At 38.0% G+C, this 15657-nt stretch overlaps 1 protein-coding gene across 2 annotated transcripts in view; it reads left to right on the top strand.

The window, feature by feature from the left end:
• The window catches only part of LOC107660797 (centromere protein F-like), a 30028-nt gene extending 15743 nt beyond the window's left edge, over positions 1–14285 (top strand). For both annotated transcript variants that reach the window (XM_016450216.1, XM_016450217.1), the window contains exons 11-17: positions 4138–4273; positions 5103–7483; positions 9491–9678; positions 9909–10053; positions 11965–12820; positions 13302–13461; positions 13576–14285. In XM_016450216.1, coding sequence (XP_016305702.1) covers positions 4138–4273; positions 5103–7483; positions 9491–9678; positions 9909–10053; positions 11965–12820; positions 13302–13432 — 3837 coding nt within the window. In that variant the 3' untranslated portion in view covers positions 13433–13461; positions 13576–14285. The remainder of the gene's footprint in view (positions 1–4137; positions 4274–5102; positions 7484–9490; positions 9679–9908; positions 10054–11964; positions 12821–13301; positions 13462–13575) is intronic.
• Positions 14286–15657: the final 1372 nt, after the last annotated feature.

Below are 15657 nucleotides of genomic sequence, written 5' to 3' on the forward strand. Positions count from 1 at the left end.
AATTCAGCTTTGCATCACAGGAATAATTTACATTTTAAAATGTATTAAAAAAATGAAATTTTCAAAGAAACGTTTGTGTAAGAATTTTTCACAATATTATTGTGATTTTAATCATATACAGTGCACAGCATAAACGAGTACACCCCCTCTGAATAAATATAAAAGATGTATTTTCTTAATGATCACTAATATAATTCATGGAAAGATGGCAAAATTGAAACGTAGTAAACATATACTTAATAAAAACAACAGAATATATGCCAATATTTTCTGTAAGATATGTAAATTAGCCAATTTTGTTTAAATGAAGGATTGCAGAAATGAGTACACCCTAGATTTAATTCAGAAAACGTATAATATTCTAGTATACTGCTCTCTTGGCACTGAGTGTACAAGTTCATGACAAATTTTCACATCTGTGCTGTTTTAACTCCTAACTCCTGACCTCCTTGAATGCTCTGATCTTTAATGGGGAGTGTTGCTCAGCTCGTCTCTACAGAATCCCCCACAGCAGCTCAAGAGTTCACTGTGATGCTTTTATTTTATTACTCTTTTTAAAAATATACTAAGCACTGAAACACACACACACACACACACACACACACACATATATATATATATATATATAAAATGTAACACCTGGACAAATCAGACACACAATTATTTGTTATATTTAACAAATAATCCCTAACACTCCTCACCCAGCCAACTATGAGGGTCTATGGACCCTTCCCCCAGACCTCTGGTTATCACAGTAACCAGATAAACTTTACGACTTGTTGACAGAGTCTCCCTCTTACTTGATTCTCTCTGAAACCGACACATTCTGCCTATAGAAAAGGACTCCTTTCATTAATTCATAGACAAACCTTTCTATGAATGAACATGCATAACCTCAGGTCATTCTGTGTATTAATGCTGTTCTTGTATCTTGTATTGTCTTTTGTATTGTATACTGTTTTATGCATGCTTATGATAGAACCACTAGTTAATGTAACCTCACCTATACCATGTTTGGTATCTACAAATTCGTATTTTGATGATCTGAATGCGAGTGCATATCATATGTTGATACCTATTAAACATATTAGTGTTCTAAGAATCTTTAACAGTTTTTGCATCAGCACCCAATCCATTTACATATGCACATTACCATGCTGGAAGACAAAGAGCCTGAAACTTTATCTCCGAAAGTTTAAGTCACCATTGGCTCACTGACCCCCTGGAGGTGTGCCCTCCATAGAAGTTAAAAGGCCTCACTAAATTAGTGACCTCCTCTCTCTTCTCTCATCACCTTCCCCTCTTCTGCTTTGTCTTCTGGTTGCTGCTCGTGTGGGACTCACTAAGTCCCAGGGCCAGCCTCGACTACAGCCATGTCTTCACTTTGCATCTGGGAGAAAATTTGCATTCATCCCTATTGAAGTGCTTTACTACCACTGAACGTCACTGTGGGTACCAAGCACTTCTCACTGTACTCCTCCTCTAGCAACACCAGAACATTTTGGATGCTTTTGGATCTGACATGATTGACTTGGTCTCTTGAGACCAGAGTATGGATTCCCAGAAGTCTCTATTTTGTAAATATGGGCCCTGGAAGAGGTTAAATGAGTTTATTTTGCTTTGGCTACAGTAGGTAATTCTAGTGGTGACAACAACCATGCATGTCACTTCTGCAGGCTGCGTCATACTCTGTGAGATAAAGTGTCACTCTTTTCATAGCTTTTGCCGGCTCTGAGACACTTGCATGTTATTCCTCCTGCTCTTTTTCTAGCAAAAATTCACTCATTACTAAATGAAAACTTAAAGTGAGGACCTGATTATTTCAGGAGCCTTATCACAAGTCCATTGTTTTTGAATGTTGGTGCTACGTCTGCTATATTTTCACACTTAAAACAATAATTTGGTATTCCTCTTGTACCATTGTCCTCTTTTATGCTAAGAAATAAGTCACCTGGCATTTCTCTCCCAAGTGGTTCCACTGCTGCCAGCATTAAGTCGGAGTATGATTCAGTGGGCTATATAACACTTTTAATTGTCAGGAAATTACTTGTCTTTAAAAGTTTTGGTTCGATATACTTACCTGTTGATCAAAAATTCTAGGCCTTAAACCTATACACTTTTTTTATTTTTTATTTAGTAACTTTCAGGAGGGTGTACTCATTTTTGCAACACAACATTTTATCACTTTGATAAGAAAATCTTATTTTGCTGAATAATTTTGGCATTCTTCTTTGGTAATTGATCAAGCAGGCTTGTTGGAACATTACATCTCCAAAGAACTCTAACATGTCTTGTAAGTAAAGAGTAATTGCTGAATTTGTTAAGTTTTAGAGGGGGGTGTACTCATTTATGCTGTGCACTGTAAATGCAGCCTTGGTGAGCATAAGAGACTTATTAAAAAAACAAATCTTACAGACTCCAAACGTTTGGAAGGTATTGCATCTAAACGATGGACTTACTTTTTACTTGTATTGCTGTGAAATATAAAAACATTTAATTACTTTATTAACCATTTTTCTTTCTGAGAAGGTCATTAAAAGGAGATTTTTGGATTTGGTTAACTTTGGCTATTTCAGCAATTTTGTGTGCTTCTGTGTCTAAATTAGAAACTTAGAAATTGTGTGCTTGCTATCTTTTATAAGTATATAAGTATAAAGATGAATTTATTAAGAACGATGGGACAGAGATGCACTGAATTTTAACCAATCTAACACGTACCTTTCCATCTTTTCTTTTACATTCATCAAAATATAATAAAGTGTGTTAGGTTACCTCAACAAGAGTGACAAGAAATGCTGTTCAGTAACAACAACACAAAGTCCAGATTGAGTCACCCCTCGCAATGTCTGGTAGATAAGGGACGGCTGTCTCAAGTTATGACAGGGTGGGATTTTGTTGTTGTTGTTGCTCATTTCTCACCCTGTCATAAAACACAAATGGATCAGAGAGAGACCCGGTCAAAAGAAAGACAACAACACACAGCATTCACCTAGTGGTTTAAATTGAGTCATTTTAAATTAAGCTTATAGTTACTATAGACTGTTGCTCATACAGGTATTGGTATTATTACAAATACATAAATAGCTTCTTTATTTCCTCTTTGAGATTGTCCCCAAAAGTACATTACCGCTCAAAAGTTCTGGGGATTTGTCTTTACAAGTATTTTAGAAAATTCTCTTATGCTCACCAAGGCTGCAATTAAAAAAAATGCAGTAAAAACTAATATTCTGAAATATTATTACAATACATATTAAAATGTAATTTATTCCTGTGATGCAAAGTTGAAATTTCAGCATCATTACTCCAGTCTTCAGTGTTACATGATCCTTTAGAAACCATTCTAATATGGTGATTTGCTGCTCAAAAAACATTTCTTATTATTATCAGTGTTGAAAATGGTTGTACTGATTAATATTTTTGTGGAAACCATGATACATTTTATTTGTATTCCTTAATAAACATTCAAAAGAACAGCATTTATTTGACACAAAAATCTTTGTAATAATGTAAAAGTTTTTACTTTTGCTTTTGATTAATGCGTCCTTGCTGAATAAAAGTACTAATTTGTAAAAAAAAAAAAAAACCTTAACTGACCCCAGACATTTGAACAGTAGTGTATAATTAGGTCAGAAACACACACATACTGTTTAGAGAGACACACACACTGCAACAATACCGTTACTGACTCCATGCTGAATACAGTCTCAGATATAGCACCATTATCTCCTTATGACTTCTGTTTCACGCTGGGGCTTGGGTTTAAGCGCTTTATTTTTAGACGGTATGCGTACAGTGTGAGAGTCATGTATTATTATCATCAAAAGCTTTTATGATGTTTAAATGCATTGTAATGTTATATGCAGATCAGGATCGCAGTTGGATAACCTCTTTGTCTGCTTGAATGCTTTCATTTTGTGTATTTAGGTGTGTGTCTTTTTCCAGCTTGCCTCACCCTAAACACTTTGAGGATTCTGGTTGCTTTATTTTTACTATTAAAATTCTGTTCACTGTAGCAATACAGTTGTATAATGTAGTTTTATGGCTGTTCAAATGTGATAAGTGTCTTTTATCATTAATCTCATTTGATAAGCCTGTTGTGCTTTGTTCTATACATGCACATCTCATCATATCCTGTAGGAGGCGCTGAGGGATTGTGAGAGTCTTACTGTGTCTCTGGGGCAGACTAAGAAACAGGAGAAAGCTCTACAGGAAGAAGTAAAGCGGTTGACTGAAGAGCTTGCCTTGGCCCTCAAGCTTATTAAAGAACTGCAGGGTGAGTTGGGAAGAAATATCCTACACACAGAGAACTGTCTGTGTGTATGTGTGTTTTGGCCCCGCCCTGTTACACACATCCCATGTGTTTGCCTCCATCTTCTGACCAAACGTTGACAGTACACTTTCAAAAATCAATGTACAGTACAAAATGTCTGTGTTGGGTTAGACAAGCCAGTCAAAGCAATGGATGCCAAATCCTCCCAACCTTCATTGTTTACATGTATGGTTTGTAAGACCATACATTTTAGAAACCTGACTACGAGCATGTGTTATGTAGTTGAATATATTACTACTACTGTTCTTGAGTGTCATAGTATTGAACTGTTATATGAAATAAAGTGTATATATGTGCATACAATTCTCTTAAAGGCTTGTAAGCATGTTCAGCTTGTTTTACTGTATTGTCCATTCTGTTTGTCACAGAGCAGAAATTTGTCTTTGACACTGGTGTCATACATAAACAATTATACATAAACACACACACCAAATTTAACAAACTAACACTGACCTCATCATACCATCAACATGTCCCAGGATCCCACAATATTGTAAAACAAATTGACTTGAATTACTTCAAAAAATACTTTTACTTGAGAATGAATTGTGTATGTAAAAAAAAAAATTATAATCATGGTAAAATGACTGTAATACGATGCCTTTTGGCTTATTATTTATTATTATCATTATTATGCAAATCTTCCACTGATTAATATAGTTTGTCTATTGTTATTGTTATTATATAGTATAATATATTATTATCATAAGTGTTACTTTTGGTGTCTTTTGTCATATTTTTTCTAATTTCTTGATTATTCTCTTTCCTGTAGCTCAGCTGGCTGCTCCTCCAGCTGTGGCCGCTCCTCACTTCAGCTCTGCAGGAGACTGCTTCTCTCCCTCCGTTTCCCTCCATCATGATCGCTCTCCTCCTTACAACCACTCCTCACAGAGAAAGAAAGCCCCTAAAACAGGGCGAACAAGAGAAGAGGAGACAATTAAGTACCCCTCCGGCAGAGAGCCAGGAGAGGGCATCGACTCGGAGCACATTGGAAAATTTGATTCTGAGGAATCACAGAAATTTAAAGGAAAAGGAATCCGAACGCATCCAAGTGACTCTCTGAGATTGAGTGAGACTGATGTAGAGACCACAGTAACAGAACAAGACACAGGTATTGAAGACGTGGACACAAACTCGTTCACATCTGAGTCAACCAGCGGCACAATGCCTAAAAGTGAATCGGACATCTCTTGCAGCCTACAGGTAGATGACACATCAGGCAAAACAGAAAAATGTGACTCTGCACCTCTAAAAGATCTGAAGAAAGAGAACATGGAGCTTCATGATGAACTTAGAGATCTGAAATATGAGCTTCAGAAGCGTCTTGAAGACCTCGAAACCCAGAGAAGAGCGGAATCCGAGGCTAGGACCAAACTGAAACAGTTGAATCGGAAACACTCGACACAGACAGAGCAGCAACGCGCCAAAGCTCTTGAGCTCAAAGACAGCGTGACAAAACTGGAAGCCCAGCTGGAGCAAGAGAAGAAAGAGAGCACAAAACTGAGAGAAAATCTTCATGCGCTAGAAAGAGAAGCTGAAAAGGGTCTGGAAGAGATAGAGAGAGACCAGGAAGAAGATACCCAGCTGAAGAACGTCTTGGCTGAGATGGAGCGAAAGGAGACTTGCATGGAGGAAGAAATGACACGAATGAAAAAGGACTTGCAAGACCTTCAGCTCAAGCTTGCACAGGAATGGGAGGAAAGAGAGAGGGAGAGAGAAGAGGTAAGGAAGCGGATCAGAAAAGAGGAAGTGGAAGTACTAAAGATTGTACAGCTTCAAGAAGAGCTGGACAATCTTAGAAAATCTCAGAGTTTGGAAGAGAAGATATCAAAAGACAATCTTCCCGTCACATATTTACAACTAGAACACCATCCAAACACTGATAAGAATCCTGCTGTTACAGAAAACAAAGACTTGGTTGCTTCTCCTGACAGTCAAGAGTCCATCTGTGACTCTGTGAACCTTCAGAACACAGTGGTCTGCAAAGAAACCAGAACAGTGGAGCTGATTATGGATCTTGGAGCACAAACTAAACCAACAGAGGACAAGACCTCTGTCGCAGAGATGGGCAGGACTCAAACATTGAGTAAAGGTGCCTCAGATTTGGACAGCACTACCGTTTTAGTTTTAGAGGTGGAGCGCCTGAGGGCAGCGCGAGACCAAGAGTCAGAGAAGGCGAAACTAGCTCAAGGAAAGCTGGAGGACCTACATAAGCAAGTGACCACTCAGACCAAGCACCTTACCCAAGCTTTTGAAAGCCAGAGCAAGCACATTGAGAACCTGTTGAAAGAGTTGCACGACAAAGACTGCGCCATCCAGAAGCAGAGCGAGGAATTGCAAAAATGTCAAGAGAAAATCTGTCTTCTTGAAGAAGAAAAACACACTAGGATGAACATCGCCCCCAATGAGGTCTCTACGCCTCCTGAACTGTCTACAGAGATCTCAAGAGAACTAAGCTGTGATTCGGTCTTCAGCAACACAAGCATAAGCGACCATGAAATGTTTAGTGATGACACACAACCGATTTTGAAGGAGAAGTTCTCACGGCCTACTGTACAGCTTCCTGTTAGTCAAAACACTGACCATACCAACACTAGTAAGATAACTGATAAGCTGCAAGTGACTGAAGCTATCAAGCCACATGAATTATGTCTCGCCTCAGACGTACATTGTGGAAATGCTCTGAATTCTAGTGCTGTTTCGGAAGCACCTGGACTTTCTGAGGTAATTGATGAGAACGCAACTTCTCTCTTGCAAGATGAGCAGCTGGACTTTCTGAACTTCCAAAATCATGTTCCACAACATTCCACAGGTGATCTCAAAGAGCTAGAACGAGTAACAAAGGAATTACAGGACGCTCAGCTTGAGCTGAATGTGTTGAAGGCTCAGAATTCAGAGCTTGCTCTACAGGGAGGTGTGATACAAGAAGAGGTTCTGACTGTTAAACGAGAGAATGAAGAGTTGAAATTGAAACTGAAACACTTAGGCAAAGACACTTGTGCTACACAAGATGCTGCCTTACTTTTGGAGAACACTGGAAATGAAGAATTGTCAAGCACAAAGGAAGGGTTACAAAGTGGCTCCCCAATAGGACAGGAGTTGACTGTCCTTCATGCAAACTCCAAGGCAGAGATTCAGTCTCTTCAGGAGCAGGTACGCTTTATTAAAATGGAAATGTTTTTTGTCAATTTTCTTAATGCGTCTTAATAATGTAATTTTGAACATGCATATTTCATTTTTCTGCATTTTTTTTTACCTCAATCTTGAAATGACAGGCTTCTCTCTTATATGCCGGACTTCTCCAATTATTTGATCTATTTAATAGGGATGGATGATATTATCGGACTGATATCGGAATCGGCCGATAATGGCTTTAAATGTAAATATCGCATTGGCCCGATATGAAAAATTATGTCGATATGTCTTGCTGATAAGTGTAATACCTTAACTCACATGTGCTCAGGGTGTGCTAGCGATTAGATCACGTCAGCAGTGTGGATCATTCTTGAAGCAAAGTTTTGTCTGAGTGATGATTAGATTCACTCTTTTAGATCGCTGCATTTAATCTGTGAAAGCACCTACAGAATGCCTTCGGTGTGTGATAGAGTAAACCGTAATAGTACGTGCAGCAACAGCAGTGGCAGCCTCCCCCAGGTCCTAATGTCCGTTTGGTAATGAGTTTTAATCTGTAGGGGGCGCTGTTGGCCTACTTCTAATTAAATTAAAAGTAAAATAGCCTACACAAATAACATTTAGACTGTGTTTCTGATTAAATAAAGCAGTAATTGATGTCATAAAATAATGAGTACGTTTTGATTTAAAGGTCAGAAGCTATAGCTTACATGAAAAAAATCACTAACATGACACTTGTAAATTAATTTTATATATACTGATTTATTCATTAATGTGTAATATGTTTTATTGTTTAAACAAATCATAAGCTCTAAAAGATTTTCCGAATTTTTACAACTCTTGCTTTAGACCATCTACAAATGTTAAAGGGTTAGTTAGCCCAAAAATGAAAATTAGTTTTGCTCACCCCAGAGTCATCCTAGGTGTATATGACTTTCTTCTTTCGGACGAATCCATTCGGAGTTATATTAAAAATTGTCCTGGCTATTCCAAGCTCTATCATTGCAGTCAGCGGGTGTTGCAGTGCTTCAGTCCAAAAGAAGTGACATAAAAAGTGTCTCACACGGCTCCAGGGGGTGAACAAAGGCCTCCTGTAGCGAATCGATGTGTTTTTGTAAGACAAATATCCATATTCAAAACGTAATAATCACTTTAATCTAGCTTGCGCCAACAGTTGTACACGGAAGCAGTTCCGGGCTGATGACGTATGAGGTCAGCGTTGCGCATGCGCCGGTGAGTCTTGTACAGGAGAGACTTGGTGTTGTTTCCAAACAAAAGGAAATATATCGGTAGCGGCCAAAATAGTTGAAAAATATCGGCATATCGGATATCGGCAAAAATCCAATATCATGCATCACTACTATTTAAACCCCGCCGCTTTCTTAACATCGATTGCAAGGTCATATTCGGATGTGCTTTCGTCCAATCAACATTCAATGGATAGAACCAGGCCCCACCCCTTATTTTTTCTTTTTCAATAATCCGTTTCACATGGATGTACGTGACAATATGGAAGAAAATGTATGCCACTGTCTCCTAACTAGGGTGCAGTGTGATAAAGCAGTAAGTGATAAATCCCTCAATGTTAATCAGTGAACTTGTCCTAATCAGCTACGAACACAATAAGACATTTGTTTTTGTTTGTTTTTTTTGTGTGTGTGTTGTGCTGTGTATCTCCTCCCACAGTAAAATCTAATTTTTCTAAAATCCCACAACTGCATATTAAACTGTAAAACTAAAAGTATGTTCTGATTGGTTGTGATTTTGATACTTCATGCAGCATTTTCACTTTCAGTGAGCGCAGACTAAATTACTTAATGAATAGCAAGTGAAGTACTGTCACATCAAAGCATGTCATAGTCCAGTAATGTTCCACTACTGTTATTGCACATTTAGACAAACCCTTAATCCTAAGTATTATTCCCAAGATTAACTAATTGAGAAAACTCCTTTATTTGCAAAGATGTACAGTACATTAAGGTCATGTTCATTTTATTCTTTTTGATTCTTATTCTCTGTGTCCTCCAGATCCAGGCATTACAAGAGCAAATCCAGCACCTCTCTGAGCAGAACAGGAAACAAGCTGAAGAACTAGAACTCTGGAAGTTCTCGGAAGAAACAGTGGGCAACAACTCACCCTCTATCGTGCTAAAAGAGTTCGAGCTGTACCTCCCCTGCAGTCCAAGAAAGATGCACACGCAGTCCCAAATGACAAGGTAATGTCCCGTGACTGGCATTAGTTGAAGATAAATATGCGATAAGCGACATAGTAATGTAAACAGTGTTTGTTCATAATAATTATAAAGGCAGTGTTGAGGTACTTACCGTGAATCATGGGTATGTTGATCCTGAGATGGGATAAGGTAAACATAGGTTCAGTGAATGAGGGATGTTTATGTAGGACCCTTAATGCAAGACCCTTCAGTCTGTGCTCTGTCTGCTGTAGAACCAAGATGCACCAGTGCACTGTCAGAGATGTGACACATCGGTCCGGATTAGCCGACATGAATGACCAGACCAACTTAGGGGAGCATGTGTCACTTGGAACTCAAATGACACACGATGTGAGAGAATCTCAAGGACCTGTTGAGGTAAATAATATTTCATAACGCGTGTCATTATTTACATATGGAACTATTGAACTGTTGAAAGTGTGGAACTGTACTTTTAAAGAATAGATTTCCACAAATGAGAATTGTGATCGCTTACTTTCCCTCATACCACTCCAGACCTGTATACATTTTTTTTTCATTGCCTTTTTTATACAGTGAAAATGATTAGGGAAAATGACAACAAAAGTGCATTAACTCCCCATTCCCCATTCATTTTAATTGTATGGAAAATGACTGCATTAACATTCTGCTTAACATCATCTTTTGTGAATATAGACTGAATAAAGATGTAGTCTTGGGCTGTATGATTAATCAAAATAAAACCATAAGAGCTCTCTGAGGTTTTCAGACAAAAACATATAAAATTGATAGATTAACGTTTGCAAATTAAGAAATTAAAGGGGTCATAACTGACTTTTTTATTATTTTGTACTGTTCTCTGAGGGCCACTTACAATGTTATCAAGATTTTTACATCAAATATATCATAATTTAGAAGTAATAGGCTGTTTTCTGTCCTGTTTTTAACCCCCCTCATCAGAACGCTATTTGAATAGGCGTGGCGGATTGTTGACTCGCAAGTAAACACCCACTGCTATGATTGGCTAACAGTTGTGTATGTTTGACAGCCTACATCCTTCACAGATGGATGCTGCTGTGATTTAGGTTAAAAACGCATAAATACTCTACATATCAAACGATCTGTATTAACAGACAAAGCAATTGTGACCATGTAATAAAAACAGTTACTCACACTTGTGTGGTGTGACATTACCGTCGGATCCAATATATTCGGAACACCATCATCTTTAGTTTTAATCTTTCTGAAAATCCTGCATCAAATTGTGCCTTGTTTGTAAACAAATCCGCAGTAAAATGAGGTGAACAAAAAGGCCAAGTTCTTACTGACGTGGTCTGGAACTTCAAAAATAAAGTTCATCCACTCTTATCCAATATATTCAGCACAGCATCGTCTTTTATTTTCAGTCGTTCTGAAAATCCTGCATCGAATTGTGCCTTGTTTGTAAATGAATCCGCGGTAAACAAACAGCCAAGTTCTTGCTGATGCAGTCTGGAACTTCATTAAAAAGACAGTTCGTCCACTGATCACACTTTCCTAATGTTGGGATCAGAAGGAAGGCAATGCAAAGACTGTGTTTTTCCACAACTTGGCACTTCACAGCATCTTGTTGTCTTCGGAGCGTCTTTAATTCAAGATTCAAGATTTTTTATTTGTCACATACATGGTTATATAGAGAATATATGACCAGCAGTGAAATGTAAGTCAGGTCCGCTCCATGGACAGCCTCATCCAAGTATGCGGCCTCATTGTTGTTGGAAATTTATTGTTTGATTTCTGCATAGTCCTGCGTTTGCCTCTCGTTATATACACTACGTGCGTGAATCGGTGGGCGGGGCTAAACAGTCAGTGATGTAGAAGCAGGCATTGATCTTCTGCGGAGGCGGTGTTTAGCCACACTATTACGTCATAAACTGGCACATTCAACAACCTGTCGTTTTGGCAGATTGGTTTCAATATAAGCTGTTTTTAGACTAACAAGAATGTTTTGAGTTCTGAAACTTACAGGATGTTTTTCTAATATGTCAAAAGATCAAGACAATTTTGATTTCTCAGTTCATGACCCCTTTAAGACAGCCATAAATATTAGTATTGATGTTACAGTACTATGAAATAAAATCATAATTTTTTTATTGCATTTCAAATGGCAATTTTTATCTGAAAAATCACAATAGGATTTCTTTCCCCCCAAATTGTGCAGCTCTAATATAGTCATAATAAGAATTTGGTAAATGATGACAGACCTTTCTTTTTGTCTGCAATAAAATGCCATTCAAATGATCACAGACCTATTAATTTAATTGTTTTCAGGATCTTACAACTGGAAATGAGAAAGTAATGACCAAAGAACATGCTGAACACAGATGTGAAAGCAGCTCTTTTAACTACAAAAGCCACAAAAGTCCTCCTGTCTGGGTCTCCGATATAATGAGTAGTAATACTAAAGACAAGCTGTCACCTCCACAGACCAAACCAACAGATTACAGTAATTCAGATTCTCAGCCGATTGCCTCAGTGTCTCCCGAGGATCAGACCAAGGTAGCAGATGCTAGTGCGGACAACCAGAAAGATGCCTTAATCAGTGTTTCCATCACAACCAAATATCAGACCGAGGTAATCAAGTCAAATCCATTCACAGAGTCCTATGGGACTACAGACTCCCAGAATTCTGATGTGTTATGCACTGAGCATAATGAGATTGAAACCATGGAAACTCTTGATTTGGATAAACAAGGACATTGTCATGGAGAAACAACAGATGAAAAGAACAAACATGTGGAAAAACCAATCAAGAATGAATCTGCACAGTGTCAAATGGTAGAGGTTAGGAAGGTCAGAACAGAGGTGAAGAGTGTATCCACTCAGACAGAGGAGAGCCAAGAGCTCATTTTGGGGGACAAACAGCCACCCGTCCATGCCTGCACCCAAAAAGATGGAGATCAGCTGGAGACGGTGCAAGATAAAGGCGATAAAGAGCCTGCAGACTCGCCGCCCCTCTCTCTGATCCCACAGTCTGTTACAAACCAACTGCTGTTATCCAGCGTGTTCCCCATGAATAACCCAGCTCACCTTGCTGAACGCATCCGGCAAAGCCACAGCCGCATGTCTGCCGCTTACGACGAGACCGAATACGAACCATATGGCCTGCCAGAGGTTGTTATGAAAGGTTAGATACCACTTTAAAAACCAGAGTAGTGCAAACATTCTTCAAAATGAAAATTTGCTAAAAATGTTACTCCCCTTCAGGCCATCCAAGATGAGTTAGTTTCTTAATCGAAAGAGATTTGGAGAAATGTTGCATTCAATTTAGCTGGCAGCAACAGTTTGAAGTTAAAAATGCCTTGTGATGGATTTGTTTCTTACAAACACAGCTTTCCACTTCACAAGACGTTAATTGATGGACTGGAGTCATGTGGATTATTGTGATGTCTTTATAAGTTGTTTGGACTGTTTGGTTCATTCTGGCGGCACCCATTCACTGCAGAGGATCCATTGGTGATCAAGTGATGTAATGCTAAACTTCTCCAAATTTGTTCAGATAAAGAAACACTCATCTACATCTTGAATGACCTGAGGGCGAGTCAATTTTCAGCAAATTAAAATTTTTGGGTGAACTATTCCTTTAATGGGCTTTTTATTTCCTGAAGGATTTGCTGACATTCCCAGCGGGCCCGCTTGTCCATACGTCCTGCGTAGGGGGCTTCTGGGAACTGATGCAATGCCCCTCCCACGCAGAGAAGCCACGCCCCAGGAGGAAGATGATGACATCGAGCCATAATACTCATACACACCTGATATCTCCCATAGGTAATTACTGCGCATGCTTTGCAATACATGTTTGTAATGCATTAAGGGAAGCATTTCTACTGGTTATTCTAATATAACTAATTTCAGATCAGCATAATCTGTGTTTGTTCTCAGGTTTCCATGCTGAAGGAATTTCACTGCCTCATTAATCCTAATGTACGTGTCAAGGGTGTCTTCTGCTCACCATGACACTTGAGAGGATCTGAGCGCTGCCTGTGTTATGTGATGTAGAATTTAAAGACATTGAAGTTTTGTGATCTTTTTTTTCCTGATAGTTCTCATAGCTGAAAAGCAATGCCTTATTGTGCATATTAAAGTCGTGTAGTTTTGAGTGTTGGAGCTTTTTATAATTTAACGTTGAAATACCAATGTAACATATTTTTGTTTGCGTAGAGGTGTTTTTAGCCCCTGTTTTATGAGACTTGAATTTTGTGAATAGTCTTATTTATTGGTAGACACGTCCTGAAGACTTGCCTTTGTGCACTACTGCAAGAGAGAGAGTGTGTGAGTGTGTGGTATGACTCAGATCAAACTAAGCCTGTTTCCGATCCTTGTATGGCGATTCACTGTCAGGCTGTTTCTTTCTCTCTCTCTGTCATCTAACAGCTTTATAATCCACAGTGGAGTATTTATATCATTGTCCGTTTGTAATGAAGCATTTGAGAAACTTGGATAAGTTTTTGATTAGATTAATCTATTTATTTGATTCACTGTCATCTGTGTATTTGTGTATACTTTTGCTTGAATGTGTTTCTTCTAAATGTCAAATGGTTTGTAGGATTTTCAGTTTGGAATATTTACATTTATTAAACGTAAATGAAATCCAAATATCCATGTGTTGTTGTGGGGTTTTTTTCTTTTTTTTTTTTCTCCATTGTAGAAATCTGTACCAGCAAAATTTGGAGTTTACTTCGTTACAATTTGAAGATACTTCATTTTAATTGGTCAATCACAGCATTCTGTTAAATATTTTTTGTATAATATCTGATAAACTGTATGATTGACTACCATTTCCTACAAAGCTGGGCATGTTTCAATTGTCTCATACACACTCTATTCTCATATTTTAATCATATTAGCTCATATCAATATTTCATGTCCTTTTATTGATTTGTTTGGTAATTAGCCATGCAATACAGTCAGCCAGTCATTATTGCAAATGACACTCAAATTAATTCAACTTTGCTTTACTATTCATTATTTTCCATTACATAGTGCTCACATCCTAATGTCATTTTATTCCTTTGTGAGTTTTTCATTTTTTTTACATAATTTATTTGTGGATCTTTATTTAATTTCCATACATTTTATTTGTGAATTTGAAATGGCATTTACACCATAATTTTGAGACAAATTTTTCATCAAATTTGTAAGATTCATGGGCAGCAGATTTATGCAGCCTTTCTAAACATAGTGGATTCAGCGCTTAGTTAAGTGAAAGCGAATGTTATCCAAACCTTGATCACAGTCAATTAGCGAGTGTAATGTACAACATTTCAGCTCTCTGTATTTTTAAAGACACTCCATTTGTGTCTTTTGGCTGAACGGGTTGTTCGACAGTGGATGCTTTCCTCTGGTTCACAACATTTCTACTCATCTGTAAGAAATGTATTGCTGGCATAATGTCATTACACAAACCTCCTTCGGTCACAAGTAATTTCCACAGTTAAAGTACAACCTGTTTTGCAGAATAGTGTAATAGATTAAGATAGCTCATGAATACGGTGTTATGCAGTTGTGTTTTCAAAAGCCAAATGTTAGTCATTGTTGGAGCAGAAATCAAAGGCATGTCTAGGAATGTGATATCACATATCAGAGCTTTTAAAGGATTTAAAGGCCATTTTGGTCTTTGCATCAGCTCGGTCAGGGTTCTGTTTATTCTCTCCTGAGTTTTGGCTGGTTCCAGAGGGCCCACTGCGGTCCTTACAGTGAATGTTTTGAATTCTGAGCTTTAATGTTTGACGTTGATTTAGCATTGCACTTCTGTCCACAGATGACAGACGTCCAGTCCATTTAGAGCATGGTCATTACCATAGCTGACGTCACTATTTTAGGTATGAAGGTTGTGCTATATTGTAATATATATATATATATATATATATATATATATATACAGTGGTGTGAAAAAGTGTTGGCCCCCTTCCTGATTTCTTATTTTTTTGCATGTTTGTCACACTTTAATGTTTCAGATCATCA

Source organism: Sinocyclocheilus anshuiensis, unplaced genomic scaffold (assembly GCF_001515605.1).
Source record: "Sinocyclocheilus anshuiensis isolate Anshui unplaced genomic scaffold, SAMN03320099.WGS_v1.1 scaffold1289, whole genome shotgun sequence".
Taxonomy (NCBI): domain Eukaryota; kingdom Metazoa; phylum Chordata; class Actinopteri; order Cypriniformes; family Cyprinidae; genus Sinocyclocheilus; species Sinocyclocheilus anshuiensis.